A 23,488-nucleotide genomic window follows, 5' to 3' on the forward strand; every position below is an offset into this window, starting at 1 on the left:
TTTATATTAACCTTTGGCTCACCTGAACGTTTCTGGGGATGTTATATTTTAGGAGAAAGTTAGGAGGGAAGACATGAAGGTAACCAACTTTATAACAGTTGCAGAGAGCACAGTAAAAATAAATAAATAAATAAATAAAAAGACCTGAGAGATACAACAGAGCGAAGCTTTGCCTTATTTCTTCATAACACATGTGGCGAATGTGGTGTTTCATATAAAAAGACAGTTTTCAAATAACAAACTATTAATAACAAACTTAGGACACCTGAGGAAGATCTAGATGAACAGGAACATGAATCTGATGGCCGCTGAAAAGAAATACTATAAGGCATGAGACAAAAGACTGAACTGTGTCTCCACCTGGACATTCATCTCTTCTCTCACATCAAAACACTTTGTACTTTTACTCCACATCTCACAGAGTGTGTGTCAGCATGCAAAACAAAAATCACAAGATGCTCATCGAGTTAACCCGATGCTTCCTGTGACTCACCGCTCCAAACCATTGGACTCATCCTGGAGGAATCTAGGGGACTTCTACCACATGGAGGCCTTGTTGTTGCCCTGTCATGGGGAGATTGGAAGCTTTCTGCAAAAACAGGATGGTGAGTTATCAGACAAATGTTGATCTCCTAGGATCCCCTCCAGGGATCATCCAGTCCACCTGTTAGTTAAGATGGAGGTTGGGGTGTCTGCACAGCATGTGTTCAGTCTTCCTTCCTCCTTTCCCTTTATGCGTCATGTTGTTTTTAATTATTGGCAGAGGTGGAATGAACATTTAAGTATTCTACTTTTTCTTCATTTGACAGGTAAATGCTTTACTTATCGACATGAATTCCGTTTTTGCAGTTTTAAAAGCAAAATGTGAGGCTGACTCAAAAATAAGGAGTGTACAGTTACCTTACCTTAGCTTAGGTAAGGAGATAAAGTAAAATAGTAAATACGTTTTAAAATAGTAGTAGTTTAAAATAGTAGTGGTAAAATACTGCTTAAACTTTAATGCAACATCATATAAGTAGATTCTGCTTGCCTGCATGTAATAGTTGCAATGTGTTGCAATGTGTTTCTTTTATTCCTCTATCTAATACTTGTGCACATAAATTAAACTATATGATTAAGTCAGGAAACAGCCGTTTTCTCTGCGCTTTCCATTGTTTATACTTTAATCTGACGATTCAACGCATCTATCTCATGGACTACATAAATAACGAATCATTTCCGCAGGATATTAGTCATTATTTTGGTTACCAGTCAAGTAGGGACTTTCTCCTCCCGAAACAAAGTAATGAATGACTTAAATATCTTCGCTGGTGTGTGTCACTCTCTGTGTAATTTCGGGGGTTTTCGCTCAATATTTGGAGTTACATGTGCAGCAGCAGCAGCAACAGCAGCAGCCGCAGCAGCTTCCGGTTTTCTCCGGAGGTTGAGTGAATTCTGGTGTGGTCCACGCGCGCCGAGAGACGCACGCGACGCACCGTGGCCGGCGCTGACTCGTGCCTGAGTCACTGGACCGCGTGCCGCCGCCTATTTCTGGTCGGTATAAAAAGATGGAGCAGAGCAGATGGAGCCCAGATCAGATACTAGTGAGATACTACTGCACCTATTCACTTCAGGAAAAGACAAACTGCACTTTATTGTTGAAATAATAATCCCCGTGATGCAACAAATAAACTATTTGAACAAGTTTAAGTTAAACCATAATCTTCACAAACCATTCATATTTTAGCGTGGATTTAATATAAATTGCAGTTATAGAATATAAATATTTGAATATATTATACCTCCGAATAGAAACACAGGAAATAAATTGAAATGAACAGTAGATGCTCTTTTTATTTCAACTTCACTGTCTTTAAACTTTAAACTTCTTAATGTAATTCTTATTTATTATTATTATTATTATTATTATTATTATTATTATTGATTTTATTTTTCAGTATTTACGATGTCCATAGTGTACAGTCTATATTTCATCACTGCTATGTAAAGTAACATATTGAAGGTTGGTACAGCAACTATGATATATTCTGTACATTTTTATTCTTTTTTCTTTTTTTTTTTCTTATAATCCAACTTAAAAAAAATTGCTATGCCTTGCTGCTATAACAGATTTCCCCATGGGGATCAATAAGGTCTAAACCCTTGTTAAACTGAAAAAGGTCTTTTTTGAAAAGCTCATTTGTTTGGTTGATTGATTTGTTTGTTGGTTGCGTTATTTGGTTGTCTGGTTGGTGGATTAGTTGGTTGAGTGATACATTCTTGATAAGGGATTCATGCAGTATGTTGTGATGGAAATTTAGCATTAAGTGGCTTGAGTACAGCAAAGAAAAAAACAAAAATAAATAGAAAAAAAATTCTTGTTGTCATTACTTCCCTCTCTGCATTAGTGGCAGACTGCACTCCCTTTCAGACACATTCCTCTCAAACCCCGCACTTCCACAAATGACTATGATTTCCTCTTGGCTGCTGAAAGCACTTGATCCGCACAGTCCAAGAAATATAATTTCTGCCCTCCTGTACATCCATTTCCTGTTCTGAAATTCTCACATGTGTTTTCTCTGCCAGCGTTGGAGTGACTCACTTGGTTTAAGAGTAAAAACAAATAGGAATGGAACAAATACAAGCTGACTCACAGGGGTGACTAAGACATCTGGAATACACCTTCAGGATTTAGAAGCAGCTTTGATCCTCTTTAGCGCTATATGTGTGTCAGGATACGTCCTTTTTCTTTCATAACTACAGTGACATCTGCTGGTTCCGTGTGGCTTCTGTTTTTAGTTTTTTTTTTTTGGTTCTTGAGTTTTGTATCTGCCTGATGAATGGTCTAAGGTTGTGTATTCTCTTGTCTTGCATTAAGCATTTCTAATCACACACACAGTCCCTCTGTATGGTCAGGTGGGTTGATCAGGTCTAACCGGCTGGTGTAGAGTTTAAACAGACACTGTTGCTTGCTCCTCAAGCAGACTATATACTTTAACATCCCCTCAGTTCAAATATGTGTTACTCTGCTGCTCAGTCAACCTTCACTGTGAACGATGATGTATGTTCAGGGGTGAAGTGATTTGCTGGAAATGGATTTTTCAGTGAAGTGGAAGATGTCTCATTTGCAGCAGTGAAACATCTGAAGTAAGGAATAGTTTCATGTTCAAAGAAATGACGCGAGATGGAGCAGGAGTGAATTTATGAAACAAAAAGATTTTATCTTTTTACTTTTGTCACAAAACACGTTTGAAGAACATTTTAGGTTGGTTGGCTGACTTGGCTGATTAATTAGTTAATAGGTTGGTTAATCTGATTTGTTGATTAGTTAATTTGATTGGTTGTTTGGTTGATTGATTTGATTGCTAAATTAGTTGAAGAGCTAGGAAAGCTAGGAGAGCTGGCCTCTCTTGAATCATGCTGGTCAATTGGTCCACAGTGTTCATTCTAGATGAAAAGATACAGTACACTATATTGCCCAAAGTATTCGCTCACCCATCCAAATAACAAAATTCAGGTGTTATGATCACTTCCATGGCTACAGGTGTATAAAATGAAGCACCTAGTCATGAATGCTTCTACAAACATCATTGAAAGAATGGGTGGCTCTCAGGAGCTCAGTTAATCCCAGAGAAGTACTGTGTTAGGAGGCCACATGTACAGTAAGTCCAGTTGTGAAATGTCCTTACTGCAAAATATTCCACAGCCAACTTTCTGGTCACTACAGGCCTCCAAACTTCATGTGGCCTTCAGAGTAGCTTGAGAACAGTGCTCAGAGAGCTTCATGAAATTAATTTCTATGGCTGAGCTGCAGCATCCAAGCCATACATCACCAAGTGCAATGCAAAGCGTTGGATGCAGTGGTGTAAAGCACCACCACTGGTCTCTAGAGGAGAGGAGGCGTTCTCTGGAGTGATGAATCACCTTTCTCCATCTGGCAGTCTGATGAACCAATCTGGGTTTGTTGTTGACAGGAGAACGGTACTTGTCTGACTGCATTGGGACAAGTGTGAAGTTTGGTGGAGAGGGATTATGGTGTGGGGTTGTGTTTCAGGAGCTGGGTTTGGCCCCTTAGTTCCAGTGGACAATTCCATGCTCCCATATTTGTGGGAACAGTTTGAGGATGACCCCTTCCTGATTCAATATGACAAAGCAAGGTCCATAAAGACATGGATGAGTGAGTTTGGTGTGGTAGAACTTGACCGGCCCGATAGAACACCTTTGGGATGAATTAGATGAAGACTCTGAGCCAGGCCTTCTCATCCAACATCAGTATCTGACCTCACAAATGCTCTTCTGGAAGAATGGTCAAAAATTTCCATGAATACACTCCTAAACCTTGTGGAAAGCCTTCCCAGAAAAGTTGAAGCTGCAAAATGTGGGCCGACGTCATATTCAACCCTAGGGATTAAGAATGGGATAACTTAAATTCATGTCCATGTAATGGCAAGTAGGCGAATACTTTTGTCAATATAGTTTATTTGTTTACTCAGATGAGATGAAGATGAAACACAAGAAAATATTAAGAAAAAACAAACAGAAAATATTCAAAATTCTAAATCATGAGACTGGCAGCTTGTTTCTGAAGTGATTTACATAATTTGCATTATTCATGACCACCCACTCCTGGAGGTGGTCAGTACCTCCAACCAGCTGGAGTGACTCCTAAATCATGCAAACTCTCCTCACATCAGCATAAGGAGACGCCAGACTATTTATTATCTATGACCAGCAGTGTGAGAACACTGCTGGTTGTATTCTGGTTGCAAGTTTTTGCTCAATTTTGTTCTCCACCAACACGGCAAAAAAATAAAATAACAGAAAAGAAAAGAATACAACGGCAGATGCTAAAAAACTAACAAATATGGTAATACACTTTGTTACAATCTCATAAATACATCAATATGCCAATATGAAACAGTGAAAACAGGTGAATCCAGCTGTGTCTTACTTTTACTACATGTGAATCCATGTAAAACCCATGAATTTACATGAGAGCACCCTACAGCTCTCAGCTTTGATATTTTCAAAAATGACAGCCTCCTCCCCTGCCACACTTTCGAAGGTAAGTGGCTGTCAGGGCTGTGTTTTTTTGTCTCTCCAGAAATTTCAAAAAGGATTGTGAATAAATTAAAGGTCAGTTGAAGTGGTCGTCAATCTGCTGGTTCAATGCAGTCACCTGCATTTGTGATAATGAAATAACTGTCAACCCCTGGTGCCTGCAGGCCCCCAGTTACCGACTCATTTTATTACAGTAGCACAATGAATGTCAGCGAGGGAGCACAAAGGACGTCCCACCATCACATGCTTTTCTGAAGGCCTGAGGAGAGATATATAGTTCAATAATTTGTTCTCATTTTAAAAGTTATTGTTCATGCATTTCATACTCCATGATTGAACGCTCACATAAAAAGGTTTCACGCTGACTCGGCACATGCTGGACTTTGAGTTTTTTGGGTACTTCAGCAAAGTTTGCAATCCTGATGATGAGTGGTTAGGGAGGAAGCATAAGGACCATGAGGTCATTGGTTTGATCCCTACTATGCCCATAAATGTGCGACAGCCTTAAGAAAAACTCAAACTACTCCCTGGGCACCTTGTTCCTTCTTCCTTTATCGGGTTAAATCCAGAGAACACATTCCTGGGATGCTGTATGAGTACATGTTAAATAAAACTGATTTGGTTTCAGGTTCCAGGAGGACAAAATGCCTTACTTCCTTTGTGGCCTTGTCCAGAAACACTCAGAAAGAATGCTAAATATTAGTTTAAATCTCTAACTTGGTTGGAAACAAACAGGAACCAGACGTCAGCTGTTCAATAAAGTGGAGCAGCAAGTCTGATGTGAACCAGCATGTTGGGTCTGAGCGTTGTCCTCCCGCTGGGTTTGAGTGATGGGTGGGATGCATTAATAGCTTTAATGGAAAGCACTTTTCACACATGCAGAGAAAAATAACAATCATTTCTCAAAGTCTGGCGTCTTATAAAAAAACAAACCTCATCAGAAGTAAAGTTACAAAGAGCTTTACAAGAGAAAATGGATATTAATTCAAGCTAATTAATTTATAAGCTAAGCATTAGTGACAAGGGCTTGGACTGAAGCAGTGAATAATTTAATTTAGTCATATATAGATTTATTTTATATAAGCTCTTTAAGTGATAAATTAAACACACGATACCTATGACTCAATGATTAGTATTAGAATAGACAATTTTTCTAATTTCTTTAACACAAAGTGGTCTTCTAAAATAATCCCTGTAGCGTTTTCTTTGTCTAAGTATAGATTCTCACAGCAGACTGTTGAACCCACCAGAGTAGAAAAAGCACAAGTTGTTGTCAGAATATTCAACTCAGTGTTGAGGTATAGCACCTCACAGATAGCCACCATGCACCGGGACCAGAAACGGCGAAATGGAACTTAGCCGCTGTGACCCGTATTATTAACACCTGATCTCTCAGGTGTCGTTTGTTGCAAAGATTCCAGATATGTCCTGTATAATATCGGGAAGCTGGACAGACTTGATGGAGAGGTGCATCCATAAAAACATGGAGGTCTGTTGCCTCTTATCACTGACTTATCACTTGCACTTGTTGTACAACTTGCAGGCTGCTGGGAATAAATAATCTCAGGAATGCTGTCCAACTCTGAATGTGGAAAGCATTAAGGCCACGTTCTGGGTTTATGTTATTGGCTCCTAATCAAAGAATTCTCAGTACACAATCTTTTTGACTTGTTGTGACCTCCATGTGATTGTATGATGGTTGCATTTTTAGAGGAAAACTTCCCCTTTCAACATTTGTTGGTTGTGTGTTTGGCAGACTAAGATAGCAGACTACTGGTTTCAAAGAGAAGAGTTGTCTCCAATTCCTCATCGAAACAAAAACTTGTAGAGGTTTTAACAGAGGTTTTTTTTTTGAGGTTCTTTGTCTGGCTAACTGTTTCTCCAGACCTTATGCTAAGCTCTGCTTAAACAAATAATATGCAGGAGAAGTTGCTCTGGCTTCAAAGAAATTAAAAATTCAACCCAATCATGACATGGAGTTCATACAGTTCATGCTATGGATGTCAGTATTCACTGAAACAAACATCTGGGAATCTATCAATGAGATGTTGAAACATTTCCATGTGTCAATAACCTTACGGTGGCACTACAGGGAAAGAGGATCAAAAGAGTGAGCGTCTGTACAAAAACCAGATCTACTCAGTATCTGTTGACAGTCTGGACTATTACAGCTGTCCCCCTTAGTGATGGCTAAACACACTCATTCACCAGCATATAGTCAGACTCTGACCACAAGTTTACAAATAATACAGCTGACGAATCTTTCACGCAACGTTTTAATTCCTTTGTTAGTTGGCCTGGAGGAAGGAAGACATTTTCTGTTCCTGTTTTACAAACCGACAATTATCAGAGTTCCTCTTTTCTTCACCCGTAAATCATGTCTTTCTTTTCTTTTTTTAGCAAGCTGTAAAGTCGATTTTTATGCAGCTGGTTCTGAAAACAAAAAAAAACAAAAAACAGACGAGCTTCAAACTGGATCAAACCTGATCCTGATTACAGACAGGAACATGAGACAAGCTTTTGATTTCTCACTTTGTTCTGATTCATTATTTTCCCTCCTCCCTCGCTCTCTTTTTAGTAGACTTCATTCAGATAAAAACTGTTCCCCACCGAGGACGGTCAGCTGCATAGCACCATGGGGACATTTAATGAGGCTTCTGTCTTTGTTACGGTGCAGGGATCTGCCTGTATGGGTGGTAAAGTCGGGGCACCATTTATGAGGATAACAGCCCCCCCACGATCCCCGTGCACTAAAAGAGATTTCAGCTGCGTTGACAAACACGATGCAGCCCTGAAAACACAAGATAAGGTTGGTGGATTTCACACAGAGGATATGTTCCAGTGAAACCACATTTAACATTTACCAGCATCTAAGTCAACACTGAGTTAGAGCAAAGGGAGCTTTTAATGAACTCAGACTGGAAAACTGTGTGCAGCAAATCCTAATCTTTGCTCTGCTCCCCATAACTGTGAGTGTATATTTCAAGCCACAGTATTTGTAGTAATTTAACAGACTCAGATGCAATCAGTGAATCGATGATGAATGTTCCCGCTTGTAGAAGAGGTCCATCCAGCGGCACTTCTGAGTTCTTCAATAAATCAATCAGTCAGTCAGTCAATCTATCAGAGGCTGGATAAAACCAACAACAGCAATCAGTCAGTAAATATAAACTCCAAATTAGTCAAAAAGGAATGAAACATAAGAACATAAAGTGAAAAAATCTGACTAAAAATAATAAAAATGCTAAAAGGCAAACAAGAGAGAAACGTAAAATAGATTTTAAAAAATTAGTAAGTAGTCAATAAATAGATAGTTAAGATTCAATTAAAAGTCAAAAGGTAGGTCGATTTTGGTAGTTGAGGTAGTTGATTTTGCTTTTAAAAATATCAACATTCTCTGCAGCCCTCAGGTCTTCAGGGAGTCTGTTCTGTCTATAGTGATAAGGATAAATTAAAATTTCTGCCTTTCTGGGTGGAGTTTGCATGTTCTCCCTGTATCTGCGTGAGTTTTCGCTGGGTACTCCGGTTTCTTCCCTCCTCCAAAGACATGCTCATTAGGCCAATTGGTGACTCTAAATTGACCCTAGGTGTGTGAGTGAGTGTGAATGGTTGTTTGTGTGTGTGTTAGCCCTGTGATAGGCTGGTGACCTGTCATGGGTGTACCCCACCTCTCACCCGATGCCAGCTGCGATGGGCTCCAGCAACCCCCGTGACCCTGGGGGGGGGGCATCAAGAGCTGATCCTAGTTTACTATTAAAAGTATCCACAAAAAAATCACAAGCGGAAAGTAAAAAGTGGTGTCACTTAAAAACCTGATGACATTTTCACTTCAAGAGTAAAATGGCGTTTACTGACAGTTTGCTCTAGAAGATTTTGTGTGTGCTGACAGACCACAAGTTATTACAAGATCTAGGGTATGTCCTTTGTTAAGAGTAGGCTGAGTGACATGTTGGATGAAATTCATGCAGTACAGTAAATTTAAAAATTCTAGTTCTAAAGAGTCTGACTGTTGCTCTACATGCAAGTTAAAATCACACAAGATAATAATTCATTCATAGTTGATGTGAATGGTTGAGAGGAGAGCAGAAATCTGAGATAAAAGAAGCATAGCATGGGGGGCTGCTAAAAACAATGGAATTATATCCATAAGAGCAACAGTAATCAAATGTAATGTCCTGAAAACCCAGTGATACTGAGAGCATGGTTGCTGAACCTCCTCGTTTTCTACCCGTCATGGAGGACTATGAAAACTGGTAATTTGGTGGTGAGGTTTCAAAAAGAGTTACTGGGACATCTGTGCCAAGCCATGTCTCAGTTAAAAACATACAGTCAATATTATTATCTAAAACCAAGTCATTACAGTAGTAAGAAAAGCCTTGTTTAAAAGGGATCTAACATTTGAAAGTACCATATTTAGGGTCAGTAATAATTTAGCTGCTGGAGGTTTGTGTTTGTTGAAGGATCAGAGATGACTAAAATTCACCCCATTTGATTGTTTGGTGTTGTGTCTATTGGTGATAATAACAGGGATTGTTGGATATTCGCTGTATCTAGGTTTGCTGTTGAGGGTGATAGTAGTGCTCTGTTGGTCACTATATTACTGACGAAGATGACTACCCCAGCAGGTCAGCTGTTTGCCGATAAGTCGTGTGATGCGCTGATGCTGGTTGCTGCAAAATTATTTGAACTCAACTTAAGTTAAGCTCATTTCCATCAGGTTATTATAACAGGCGGCATAGTGATGTGGTGGTTCGCACTGATGCTTCACATCAACAAGGTTTTTGTTTTCTCCCTGTGTCTGCTTGGGTTCTCTCCAGGCTCCCACTGTCCTAAGACATACTCATCAGGTTCATTGGTGATTCTAAATTGGCCGTAGGTGTGAGTGCGAATGGTTGTTTGTCTCTCTATTAGCCCTGTGATAGACTGGAGACCTGTTCAGGGTGTAGCCTGCCTCTCACCCAGTGACAGCTGGGATGGACTCCAGCAACCCCAGCCACCCTCCAGAGGTCATTAACAACATTCATTCATCATTTTAAGATGGTGAAGAAATACTGTTAAAGGTTTAGATCCAGGTGTATCTCCTTCAGATTATTTTACTATAAAATATGTCAACCGTTTCCCAGGAGGAAGCCAGTACCAGTACCAGTAAAGAACCCACGCAGACAGAGGGAGAACATGCAAACACCACAAAGAAAGGCCCCAGTCGGACGATGGATTCAAACCAGAATGGCAGTGTCTTGACTCCTGCACACATCCCAGAAGGCTCCTTCATTCCCAATGCAACTAAAAAGTGAACACCTAAAATCTCAAAGAAACGCCTTTTATCATTTTGTCCATGAGTGAATGAATATCTGTACATTCACTTGTTCATTCTCTGACTGGTTTCCTGCAGCTTCACCTTTAGAGTCCCTATAAACGCTGGCCTTGCTAAGGCTGCAGCTCTACAGGACAAACTCCAGCGATAAATCTGTCACCTCCCAATCCTGTTAGTGGTCATTTAAATGCACATGTAGATTACATGTGAAGCTAAATGCATCATCCTTATAAAGAAAAACAGTCACTTATTTGTACTTTTTGCTATTCATTTTGAAATTATTTCACTTTCTATTGTTTTATTTTGTATTTGTAGGGATACTTTAAACTTTATTCCATTTGCATAACAGATGTCTTCCAACTTAATGTTGCATTTATTTCTCCAAAAAGTGTAAATAGCCAATCTTTAAGATTTCCTTTTAAATTTAAGACTTTTCCAGTGACTGAATGAGGCTGACACTAGTTGTGGATAAACCCAGTGCCAACTAAACTGTGATAGCTTCACTTGCAACGAGTGCACATGTAAATAAAGACAGTTTCTGTTTATTGATGCATAAAACATCCTTCAAACAATAAACCCATTTCAAGGTAAGGTCTCTGTACAACGCTTACTAAGCAGTTTTTTTTTTTTATTTATATAAACGTTCAAAGGGGCCGAGCTTTAAAAATCACACGGTGCCTTCAAATTTAATGGCAGGTACTCTGGAAGAAAAACAAACAAACAAAAAAAATTACAGCATTCCATCAACAAATATTTTCAAGCAATAAATATGCATTTATAAATAGTGTAAATTTACATCCAAATAAAAAAAAAACAAAAAAAAACAAAACAACACAAATTAAAGTTCACTCTTTTATCTATGTGCAACCCTTTTCTCCAGGACTTGGTTGTTTTGTCTACAAACCGTTTCCTCTCCTTCAAAACCGAAAGCAAAAATAAAACCAGAAGAACGCTTTAACTGATTCCAAAAAAGAAAACAGGGGAAATGTTGCGTCACTCCACTTTTCACATTACAAAACAGTTTTTATCTGGTTTTACCTGACCGAGGGGGGCGTCTACCAATACAAAAAGACCTGCTAGGCTAAGTACTCGTCTCGCGGGGGGAGGGAAAGGGAGGGAACGCACGAAACAGAATAAAAAAGTGGAAACAAAAGAAAACGATCCAGTCAGTAGTCTTGGTGTTGCCAGTTCAAACGTAATATGTACAAAATTCTATTTGAGTTTTTTCTTTTTTAATGTGTGTTTTCTGTTGAAGTCCGAGCTGAGCCAGCAGTAGAACAGTCTGGTTGTGACGACAGGAGGGGCTGCCGTCCCCCCTCCAGTCCACTGGGGGGAGGCATGCCGCTCTGGGGCAGGTTGCATAGACACACAGCTTTTCTCGCAGCTGCCTTGTGGGGATAGCTACAGAGCGCAGTTAAGAGGACTGCCGGCTTACTTCCTGAATATTAAAATAAGAATTATTAAAAAGGTTTTGTGGAGAGTTTCGGATGAAGTCTGTTGTGGTTCTCAGAAGAATGTCTGCATCAAGAGGAAGGCAGGGGGGTCGCCTGAGGAGAGAACATGAAGAACACATTGATTATAAAAGTATGTCACTTTAAAACTGATCCTCTGTGGTGGTTTATCTCGGATACTTACGAGTGTGAACTGGTCATAAACTTGCATGAGGTCATCTATCTTGTACTGCTCCAGCACCACAAAGTTGTCCAGGTTAGTGCTCCCCCTACGGGCGCAGTCCTGGCAGTGCACCACGTACGTCTTCCTGCTGTTGCTCTCACTGGTTACGAACAGCAGGTCAAACACTTCCACCTGATGTGCAACAAGACAAGAGAGGGTGTTAACAGCGCGGGCGAGATAGGAATGGGAGCAGCCATGTTCTGGTGGACGGTGAGCTCACTTCACAGATGCTGCAGTAATGGGCCGGCTCGTTCTGGGACCTCCCATGCCACACTAGCTCCTTCCCTGCAGCCAGCAGCAGTTCCCGCTGCATCTGACACTGCTTCAGAGTCCGCAGCAAACAATACCTTAAAGAGACAAGCAGTGTGAGGTCAGGGTGACACATACAGACACAAAAATGCTGATCAATCCTTTCTGTAGATTCCTTAAGTCTTTTCTTGTCTTCCTTGTCTTCTCCTACAGTCGACTGGATTCAATAAATCTTTCTGTTAAAGTTAAAGTAGTGGAGAGGGTAGCTCGTACTCCATGTTCTCTTCTCTAGAAATGTTCTGGTCATCCAACGCTGCCATAAAATCCCTAACCCACTCTGGAAGATTCTTGTTCAAGAAACTTTTCTCTTCTTTTAAACTGAGCGTTCAGTGTTTGTTGTCGTTGTTTGGGTGCAGCCTCTGACCTGAGTGAACTCCATTGATTCTGTCTATTGATCCTTCTTTACCACCTCAACAAACATACACATTCAACTATTTACCCAGAGGAAACTACTTCCACCTAGCAACCATGTTCAGTCACACTGTTTTGCTTCTGCCTAGTTATTCTGCAGCTTTGACATTAGTGATCCAGCATTAGAACAGAAGAAGTTTGGATGCTTAGTTTTGACGTGCTGTTGATTGGTTGGTTGGTTGGTTGGTTGGTATAGCAGACCCAAGATCAGGTTTGGCTGAAGCCGTAAGTGATCTAGTTTATCATCTAAAGTTCTTACTTGATCATCTCAAAGAGCTTGTGGTCGGACACTTTGATGTTCCTGGCCATGTTCCATGAGAGGTGGATCATGGGAACGATGGATTTGACGCTCTGCAGTTTGTTCCACTCGTAGCGCTCCACTGCCAGCTTGTACTGATGGGCTGAGGAGGATTATAATAAAACATTTGTAGTTTTAAAAAGCCTATGGACATGTTCACATTCAAACGTGGTCCTTTTTTTAAATTAATATTATCATTTTTATTAGTTACCTGTGAGGGGTCCCACATTCCAGGCGATGTTGTTGCACCAGCCAATGGCCTGGACCCAGTGAATGGTGCCCGTGTTGAGCCAGACCAAGTCTCCAGGACGCTGGATGAAGCGGTAAACAGGCACGTTGGTCTCAAACAGGTCCTCCAGGTTGGGCCACCAGGAGCCCATCAGGAAGTTGATGTTGTTCCTAAACAAATAAAGACATATATAAATGTTTTAAAGGTTTGAACTCTTAGCTAGGGCTAGCTAGTAAACTCGTCTGTGTTGCAGTACTTTTCACAGAAGTCGTTGATGACGCCCCAGTACGGTTCAGGCACAGCGAACCACTCACAGTCCCCGGGGCCGATGTTGATGTTGACTGAACAGAAGTTGTTGTTTTCTTGGTGACCTACAGAGAAAAAAAAAATAGATGGAATGATTAAAAACTGAGGCAAATGAAGAGAAAATGAGTGATGTGTTTGTTCTGTCCGTGTCTACCTGGTGTCCTGCTCCCTGGAACCTTCATGTACAGCTGCACTGTGTTCATGCCCAGGATGGTGTGTCCCACGTGGCTCAGCAGGTTACCAGCCGACACCACCCTCGCAAAGGCGGGCAGCTTGGCCAGCTCCTGGAGCTGCTGTTTCCACCTGAGGAGGGTTAGCGGTTAGCACGAGACGTTAAAGGAAATATCCTAAAGCTAAATTTAGATAAATTATTAATTAACTGAGGGTTCACTCACTTCTTTTCATCCGAGAGGTCGATGTTGGTGCCAAACTTGATGTGTTTGAAAGGACCTTTCCTTCGCCGCAGGACACTGACATGGGAGTAAAATGTTTTTAACAAGGAAAAAGACAAATGAAATTACAACTCTAAAGGAAGGACGAAGAACTCACCTGTCTGAGGAGCCAGCGTCAGCATCCACCTCCTTCTTCTTCTCATTCTCCTCCTGTTACAAAAGATGTTCAGAACAGAAGTGAATTGTCTTTACAGAGATAAAATATGCAACAACATAGCCTTCTCAACTAATGGTTTTGCTATATTTTTTAATATTTTCTACATCACAGATTAATATTGAAAATGTAGTAATATTCAAAACTGTGAAGGAACACATATGGGACGATGTGGTAAACACCAAAGTGTTAAAGACACCACGACATGTTTCATACTTTAGATCATGGGGTGTTGATCCCCCAGCGGGATGAATTTACAAAGGATGAGGAGGAGTAGAATTTGAAGGAAGACAAAAAAGAAATACGTAAGAGAGAAAAGAGGATAAGGACAAGGAGAAGTGAAAAGCTGAAGACATTAACTGCAAGTGTTTCATTAAACTCGGCCTCTATTCCTGAAGCGTTGTTGACATTAACACAACCCAGTTCATCAACCACTCTTGAGAACGGCTTTAAAAAAGTTTGAAATATTGATCTTTTTACTACTTGATACTTTCAATAACACTTTTACTAACTATGTGTGCTACTGTTTTATCTTCACATAAAATTTTCACCACTGTGGATCAATAACAAACTATTTCTTACGTTGGTGCATGAGAGGCGAGTGTTTATGTTACAGCTGATGTTCAATAGCAAAGTTGGCTGTAACGTGTTTCTAAAAGAGGTGAAGTCAGTCCTTTCTGTGTACATCTCATCATGGGTATACAGCATATCGTACAGGGGCCTAAAGGTCTTCCACCTCCAGACTGTCTGTGTGTGTGTGTGTGTGTGTGTGTGTGACGTGGGTGAGTCGGTCTCCCACTGACCCGCAGAGACTCCTGGAAGGACGAGGCCTGGTACTGGGCGTATCTGATGATGGTGGTGTGGGAGCGGCTGCTCTCGCAGCGCCACATCTTCCTGCTGCCGCTGGGGTCCCAGTTCTCGTCAGTGGGCTGAGCCAGCTGGGTCCTTACCTCCACCAGATGGTCCGGGTTGGCCTCCACCAGCGTCTTGGTGGAGAACAGGCCCAAGTCTGTGTGAGCATGGTGGAAAGAGAGATTGGTTTGGCATCATATTTCCATGATTTTCCATGTTTCATTGAAGCTTAAGTCTGATCTGATGTCAGAGGTATTTTATCATGGCAGCTCCATGGTGCACCAGGAAGAAGGTTCTGAATCCCAACATAACTTGTTCACAAATAAGCAAGAACGGAAAAATATTAAATTTGCATGCTCTGGATTCCTCCTTCCATCCAAAGACACACTTGTTAGGTCAACTGGTGACTCTAAATTGGTTGCAGGTTTACATGTGAAACGTCGCTCTTATGGATAAGAGTCAATAGAATTTATTTATTTTTAATTGTATGAGTCTCTGTTTTATTGTTCTTTTTAAACATAACTTGTTCACAAATAAGCAGCAGTATTATATAACAGAGCAGCAAGTCACTGGAGAAGAGCAGATGTTTGGCACCGGACCGCTCTACAGGAAACACGTGCAGTAACATTTTCCACTTGCAGGTGGTGCTGTTGTCATACATGTGACTTTCATCCACAAAACACACACTCGCACTCGGTCCTCCCAAGATTTCAGAGACACACCCACAGAGCCATGTGAGGCTGGAAAAGACAAACATCCAGCTGCACATGCAGGACAGCTGCTGTCACTCTATCACCAAAAACGAAAAAATGAAATGAAACACTGCTGAGAAAAGTGCTCATACCTAGTTTGAGCGCTCCAGCCAGGCCTCTGATGACGGTGACCGGGTTGGAGGGGTTGGTGCAGAACTGGTGGAGGGGAGGGAAGAAAGCGTCCCTTTTGTTTTCTAGCTGTAAGTCAGAGAGAAGACACAGGGACAAGTGAGGATGTGGACAGACTCAAGATTTAATGGGTGAATCAACACAGTGAGGAGGAGTGTTTGATTTGCAGCCAGGACACTGTAACTCTTAACACACATCATCGTGAATGCTTCTCCTTCTATGGTGAAGGCTGTACGCACATAAATACTGGGTGTTGGGGGGTTGAGTTTGTCCTTTGGCAGCAGAGGAGAGGGCGGGTGAGGCGGCCGTGGCGGAGGACACCTGTCCAGGAGGATGCTGCTCGTCGATAAGCCGTTCTTCCCCAGGTTCCTGCAACCGAGCAGGAGACAGAGAAAGACATCAGCTCAGGTCAAGTATACATTACCAAAACAAAATGCGAGCAAGAAGTACAGCTCTTATTTTGCTTCACTCATTCCTTACTGTTTATTTATCCCTTTAGAGAACACAGTCAGGGTGGCCCATGTGTTTATCAACAGTTTCACATCTGTAATAACGTCATATCACAAATCTATTATCATGTCCGATCAGCCACAACAGTATTGTTCAGACCTGGCATTTGTGTGGATGTCACCACTAGATGCATCCACCCATCTAGACCTTTGCCCATTCTCTGATACATTAGAAAGGTGTTCAGATCCCAAAATACTGTAAGCCTAATATTATAGACTCCATGAAGTCCTGCAGCACTGGAACTGCTTCAAGTACTGGGGAGTGAACCCTGGCAAAACAGAAGCTGGCATTAGAAGCACCACAGCAGCGAATGTGGAAAAGCAACATCAGCTCCCAAACCAAGTTCAAGCCGTTTCAAGGGAGTGGCTGTCTCCATTCAGCTCTAGAGGTATATAGCATGGACACTGATGGCTGATGATGAAAGAAGTATCCAGGTGTTAGACACCAACAGTCAAATGACTGCTCAACAAAATAAATAAATAAAACCAGAGACTATATTTGGAGCTCGTCAGAGAGCAAACATACAGCGTCTACAAAGACAAAGCAGAAAATCTTCCCTTCACTTTGACTTAAAGCATTATAAAAAAAAAGAAAATCCTCTGTAAGCCAAAGCAAAATAAACACAACGAGCACACCATGTGAAAACGTCCGTGCACATAGTTTTGCACATAAATATTGTGCTGCGTCTACCTTGCTCTGGGATCCCTACGTAGCTTCTGATTGGCTAATGATTAATCATTACATCATTTCCTTTTAGTTCCTAAAGCTCTTATCACATTGCACAGCAACCAGTGCTTATCAAACATTTTCTGGACTTGTTTTTGTGAGAGACACTGCAGGGCATAAAGCATGATTCATTGGTCAGTGAAATAGCTGTTTTGATAATAATGGTTAGGGATGTCCTGACCGGCACTGGGGTCAATGCAGGCATTTCTCCATCGGAACAGTGTCAGGCTTCAGCCAAGCCTGATATTTTATAGTTATTTAATCCAGGTCTGGCATAAACCAAAACTATGTCCGCGTAGTATCAAAACGACGCCTTCCTATTTGTTAGCTAGTGTCAAAAACTCTGAACGCAGTGTATAAAACAAGAGAAAAGCTTCAGCATGAAGGAGAAAAATCTTTCAGAGAGGGAGTTTATGGCAGCGTTGGATGACCAGAACATTTCTACAGCAGAGAACACAAGGTACAAGCTACCCTCTCCACTACATTAACTTTGACAGAAAGATTTATTGGACTGAATCCAGATGACTATTTTTTTACAGGGGGGATATAGATTCCCATCTACTACACCCTTTACTGCCTCTAAATAAGTTTTTGACACATTTTTTTTTTTTTTTAAATGCCGCACGTGTTTTTTTTTTATTCTTACCTGCAAGCTTTAAGCACTTCACTGGAGCTGGGGTAGATGGAAACTGAGGACCAGGGTGCCAGACCAGCAGGAGTGTGTTTATGAGTTCCACTTGAAGGCTCCACTTTCAGTGGGCTCTGAGAGTCCTCCGGCCCCTTCCCATTGAGTGTGGGCCCCTGACTGTTGGTGTTGGACGGGCTGTTAAGGCAGGAGAGGCTATTGGTGGTGTGAGGATCAGTCGAACGCAGTGGGGGCGTAGCAGTGGCTGAAAGTGGCGACGATGCCGCCACCGAGTGCTCGGAGACTGGCTTAGCAGCACCGTGGAGACCCGGGTGGACGTTGTTGATTTTCTCTGAGGAAGACCCTCCGTGGTTACTGTAGTTATTGTTATCGTCATTACTGGTAGCATTGGCTTTTCCCTTTAGCAAGGCTGAGAGCTGAGGATTGTCTGAACTGAGCACGCCGGGGGTAGGAGAGCCTGGCTGAGACAGGCCAGTGGAGCTGTCTGTCACCCGCGGGACGTGATTAGTCAATCCCTGCGTGGCGGCGGTGGTGCCGGGACTGAGCGGCGTCCCTCCGGAATGCCTGACGGCTGCCTCCGGACCTGATGGCAACGTGGCAGCTGCACCACTGCTGCCGTTCTTGCCCCCTGAAGGCGTGGTGTCTTTGGTGTGCACCCCTGAGGTAGTAGTGGAGTGGGGAGGTGAGGACAAGTGGTTGGGCGTGGTCTGGGGGGAGGTGGGGGACAAAGAGGAGGCAGAGGAAGAGGCAGTGCAGGGCCCAGAGGAATGTCCGACCTGATTCAGAATGCCAGAGGATGAGAACGAGGTCTGAGGGGAGGAAGAGAAAGGGGGTTCTCCATTAGGACCTGCCGAATGTGAACCTGGACCTTTTTGAAGCCCCTGGACAGAGAGACAGGCACAAAGAATTAAAACCTAATAAATTAAATAAAACAATAATGTTTTCTTTCTGACTGTTTGAGGCAAAACTGCTTCGGCAAGAGCACTTCTGTTGAGTAGGTGGTCTTTAACGGGACTCATTGTTCACACTAACAAGACAGGAATGAGGTTACATGTGTCCCAGACCATTTAAGATCAGATCTCTTACATGTGTCCTCCATACATCCTAAACGTGTCCACTTGTGATTGGATTACTAAAACCACCAGGTCTGGGCATGGTCTGAGAAACATCAAAGAAGCCCCTGTCATACCTGAGTGGTAGTGTTGCGTTGTTGGCTCCTCCATGTCTCGTCTGCATGACTGGGACTACTGGTAGTGCTGCTGGTGCTGGGGTGACTGGCGGCGGTGCAGTTGTGAGGTAGAGAGTTCTGCTGCGGGTAAGGCACGTTTCCGTTGCTCGCGCCACCACCTCCGAGTCCCAGGGTGTGATTTTTGTCCAGGTGTCCCAGCGGCCCCGCTGAAGGACTTGAACAGGATCCATTGGCCGTGGGCTGGGGGACACACGGGGGCCGGATGGCTGCGTGATTGAGGGGGGAGTTGCGGGAGAGGCCTGCGTGGTGGAGGTGGGAGGGCTCAGCCAAAGGACCGTTGTGAAGGCTTGGCCGCGGCTGGCCACCCGCTGCCGCCTGCTGCCTCATCTGAGCAACAAGAAAGAGGAACGAGGTTTAAACCAAACATGGGCCGATTACATAAGGATAAACCAATAAACAATGAAGCTATTTACACCCCAAACCCCTACATGTTTGAATAACTCCTTGGGTACCTGCTGCTGCTGCTGCTGCATGAGAGAGAACTGGCTCTCCAGCTGCTCCAACATCTGCAGCTGAGGGGGCTTGAGGTTTGCTCGGTTGGTCCGCAGGTGATCCAGTTGCTGTGGAACAATGCTGTGTTAAATAAGCAGCTACTGTGTTTTCAAATGTGTGTGTGTCATATAATATATATATATATATATATGTATGTATTAGGGCTGGTCAGTTTTAACGACCCTGCGATATATATCGATATTTTGTTTTCCCAGAAAGTATCGATTATTCGGCCGCGAGTATTGATACTAAACCAACTAACCACAAATCCCCTGTGTTCCACCTGGCACTCCGCTTGCTGCCCATTTCCCCCCAATTGTCTCACCACATCTTTGATTCATTTTGTCCAGCATTTCCAAGCTGTAGACTCTCTGTCCAGTCACAGTCTTACATTGTGTAATTAATGCTTTCAGTTTTCAGTTCAATTAATTCAATCCAAGTAAATGGAACACTCACAAGATGTCACCAAAATCACACTGTCCCTTTAAAAGCTTTCAGAAAATTAGGTAAGTCTATTGAATTGAATTGCATCGAATGAATTGCATCGAATCGTATCGTGAGATTAGTGTATCGCTACAGCCCTAATATATATACTATATATGTACATAGCAGGTAAAATAAGTATTGAACACGTCACAATTTTTCATAGTAAGCATAGTAAAAGGTGCTATTGACATGACATTTTCACCAGGTGTTGGTAACAACCCAAGTGATCCATACATAGAAAAAACAACAAATAAGTTCAGAAATTAAGTTATGTGTAATAATGTGAAACAACAGAGGGAAAAAAGTATTGAACACACAGAAAGGGAGGTGGAAAAAGACATGGAAAGCCAAGACAGCAGCTGTAATCTATCAATGATCAGAAAGTCATCCTGCCCCTTGTCAGTGCAAATGAATATCAGCTGGTTCAGTCCAGACTGATGGCCTAAAAAAAGGTGAGGTGTTCAAGGAACATCTCATGATGGGTAAAATCAAAAAACTCTCTCAAGACCTTCACAACCTTATTGTTGCAAAACATTCTGTTAGCACTGGTTACAGAACGATTTCTAAACTTCTAAACAGTGAGCACTGTTGGGGCTATGAGTGAAAAGAGTTATCAGAAGAGTTGTCCAAGAGCCAAGAACTACTTGTAGAGAGCTTCAGAAATACCTGGAATAAGCAGGTACAATTGTTTCAAAGAAAACAACGAGCAATGCACTCAACGGCCGTGGCCTGTTTGCACGCTCACCACGCAAGACTCCATTTCTGAAGAAAAAGCATGTTGAAGCTTGTTTAGAGTTTGCTGCACAACATTTGGAGAAGCCTGTAAAATACTGTGAGAACATAGTCTGGTCAGATGAGAGCAAAATTGAACTCTTTGGATGCCATTAAACACACCATGTTTGGAGGACAAAACGCACTGCACATCACCCCAAATACAGCACACTGACAGTGAAGTTTGGAGGTGTAAACATCATGGTGTGGGGCTGTTTTTCTGCATATGGTACTGGCAAACTTAACATAACTGAAGGGAGGATGAGTGGAAAAATGTACAAAGACATTGTTGAGAAAAATCTGCTGCCATCTACCAGCGTGATGAAGATGAAAAGAGGGTGGACATTTCAGCAAGACAATGATCCCAAACACAGACAAAGGAAACTCTCAACTGGCTTCAGAGAAAGAAACTAAAGCTGCTAGAATGGCCCAGACAATCACCTGACTTGAATCCAACTGAAAATCTATGGAAAGAACTAAAAATCAGAGTTCATAGAAGAGGCCAACAGAACCGTCAACATTTAAAGACTGTTTGTGTGGAAGAATGGGCCAAAATCACACCTGAGCAATGCATAAGACTAGTTTCTCCACACAGGAGGAGTCTTGAAGTCTTGAAGCTTCATCACCAACAAAGGCTTTTGTTGAATAAATATCAGCAAGCATGTTCAATACTTTTTTCCCCTTGTTTATTTTACATTATTAAACATTACTTAACTTCTGATAAGTAGTTACGGTAGTTACCAGCACCTGGTGAAAATTTCATGTCAATAGCACCTTTAGAAATATGTTATATAAATAGTATGAAAAATTGTGATGTGTTCAATACTTATTTTACTGGCTGTATTTATTAGTAATTCTCTTCTTTTTAATCTTTGTACAAAGGAAAATGTTTAGTTAGATTACACTGAATGGGACTGCATAAAATCATTATACTTCTTCAGTGTTTTCCATACAATATTAATACTATGGAGGTCAGTCAGATTCTAATTTATTCCACCATGGTCTCACAATAAATTGGAAATATTTCTGCCCGCTTCAAACAGCGTTGTGCTTGTGTTTTATTCCTATTGCCCGTGAAAGCATCTCTTTCTCACTCCTTCTCCTAATCTAGTACAAGTATAATTAAACAACTAAACTAAATAAGATATCAGATTTTTTGTTAAGCTGGTGACCATATTTTAACAACTGATTTAGTTTCAGTTGGAATCTGGCTGTAGTTGTCTCCCCCTCTTTTTCATGTGATTTGGTGGAGGTTTAACCCTTTAAAACTGATGGTGCCACTGGCAGTACATTTGCTCTTTGGATTACCGTATTTGCATCGCTGTTTGTGAAAGCTGAGACTTTGCACTTTACAGCCAATATGGTACTTTCTCTTGCACCTCTCCCCAGAAGGTTATTGCACTCTTATAACTTGTAGTTAATTGTAAATATCTGCCACACATTGGAAATTATAGCTATTCTGGAAAAATGGGTAGAAGGATATTTCCTGGCCTTCTTATATTCAGACTAAGCAAAAAGCAAAAACAACAAAAAACAGTCCAGACAGACATTACATATTTTTCTCCTACCTGAAGCTTCTGTGGTGTTAGGTACCAGCTGGGGATTTGCTGCTGATTGGTGCATGAGTCTGCAGCACCCTATAAACAGTCACAAATAAATAAATAAAAAGTGCTTAATGAGTGACATTATAGCTTTTTCATCCATAACAAATAGTAATGGTATTGTTCTTTTCTGTACCTTAGCTGGGCTGGCAGTGCGTTTCCTCTTGGCAGGACTGGCCTGTGGGTCTGAGTGATTGTTGGCAGACTGGCTGCCTTCCCCCTTACAGGCCTAGAAGATCAGCACAGAGGCACAACTTATGACAACGGCAGCACTAACCATTCAGCCTCTTTAGAGTAAACGACAGTGAGAGTCAAGCTTGACTAGTGTTTAAATTCACAGCCATAAATCCAAACGTTTGTCCACAACAGCACTGATACTAACACTCATGCTTAGTATCACACATCTACATGCACAATAGTTTGAGCTTTAAAACAATGGAGTGATCTGGATATGAAAATACTTTGATTAAAATATGGACTATATTAAATCCTTCATCTAATTACTAGAGGCTGATGAACGTCTAGGTATTTATACTGTATTTATACTAGCTGGATTAACAGAAGATTGTTTGGACTGTAGTTAACTAAAATTGTCCATAAATATAGTTCCTGGAATGAATCTTTCTTGTGTACAAGTCCAAACGCAAAGAAATACAGTAAAGTTATAATGTGTGATTTGCCGACGTATAAAATATCGGCCCAAATGAATGTTGCTCTAATGTAATAATTAAAAGATGACAAAGATGCAACAACTTTTCGTCGACTGCCACATTTGAGTCATTTTTATCTTTCATTTTGGTTTGAAGAACAAGAAACTGTTGCTGAAGTATTGACAATATTGATTAGATATGTTGCAGCATCAGTGATTAATCAATCACACATGAAACTTAGAAAAATGTGTTTGTTTATAGCGGCGATGAATTTGATTTTAATAATCCACTTATTATTAGAGAGGAGTTCAGAGATTAGAGAATTAGGACTAAAACTGATGTGGTTTAGTTTTTTTTTAAAAGAGGGTGTGACAAAAAGGAAACTTGAGTGCCAAATACATGACACAAAAAGACATGCATTCATACTTATTATACTG

At 41.5% G+C, this 23,488-nt stretch overlaps 1 protein-coding gene across 4 annotated transcripts in view; it reads right to left on the minus strand.

Annotated features, from left to right (window-relative positions):
• Window positions 1–10,876: 10,876 nt before the first annotated feature.
• Window positions 10,877–23,488, minus strand: part of kdm6a (lysine (K)-specific demethylase 6A) — a 38,386-nt gene continuing 25,774 nt past the window's right edge. For 3 of the 4 annotated variants that reach the window (XM_047600813.1, XM_047600811.1, XM_047600814.1), the window contains 17 exons: window positions 22,538–22,630; window positions 22,369–22,437; window positions 19,504–19,611; window positions 18,992–19,378; window positions 17,803–18,683; window positions 16,160–16,289; window positions 15,884–15,989; window positions 14,991–15,196; window positions 14,131–14,183; window positions 13,977–14,051; window positions 13,736–13,884; window positions 13,532–13,646; window positions 13,258–13,445; window positions 13,008–13,149; window positions 12,249–12,375; window positions 11,990–12,160; window positions 10,877–11,901 (listed from right to left, as the gene is read on the minus strand). In XM_047600813.1, coding sequence (XP_047456769.1) covers window positions 11,878–11,901; window positions 11,990–12,160; window positions 12,249–12,375; window positions 13,008–13,149; window positions 13,258–13,445; window positions 13,532–13,646; window positions 13,736–13,884; window positions 13,977–14,051; window positions 14,131–14,183; window positions 14,991–15,196; window positions 15,884–15,989; window positions 16,160–16,289; window positions 17,803–18,683; window positions 18,992–19,378; window positions 19,504–19,611; window positions 22,369–22,437; window positions 22,538–22,630 — 3,024 coding nt within the window. In that variant the 3' untranslated portion in view covers window positions 10,877–11,877. The remainder of the gene's footprint in view (window positions 11,902–11,989; window positions 12,161–12,248; window positions 12,376–13,007; window positions 13,150–13,257; window positions 13,446–13,531; window positions 13,647–13,735; window positions 13,885–13,976; window positions 14,052–14,130; window positions 14,184–14,990; window positions 15,197–15,883; window positions 15,990–16,159; window positions 16,290–17,802; window positions 18,684–18,991; window positions 19,379–19,503; window positions 19,612–22,368; window positions 22,438–22,537; window positions 22,631–23,488) is intronic. The other variant, XM_047600812.1, reaches the window with a different exon arrangement.

This window comes from Mugil cephalus, chromosome 12 (assembly GCF_022458985.1).
Source record: "Mugil cephalus isolate CIBA_MC_2020 chromosome 12, CIBA_Mcephalus_1.1, whole genome shotgun sequence".
Lineage (NCBI taxonomy): Eukaryota > Metazoa > Chordata > Actinopteri > Mugiliformes > Mugilidae > Mugil > Mugil cephalus.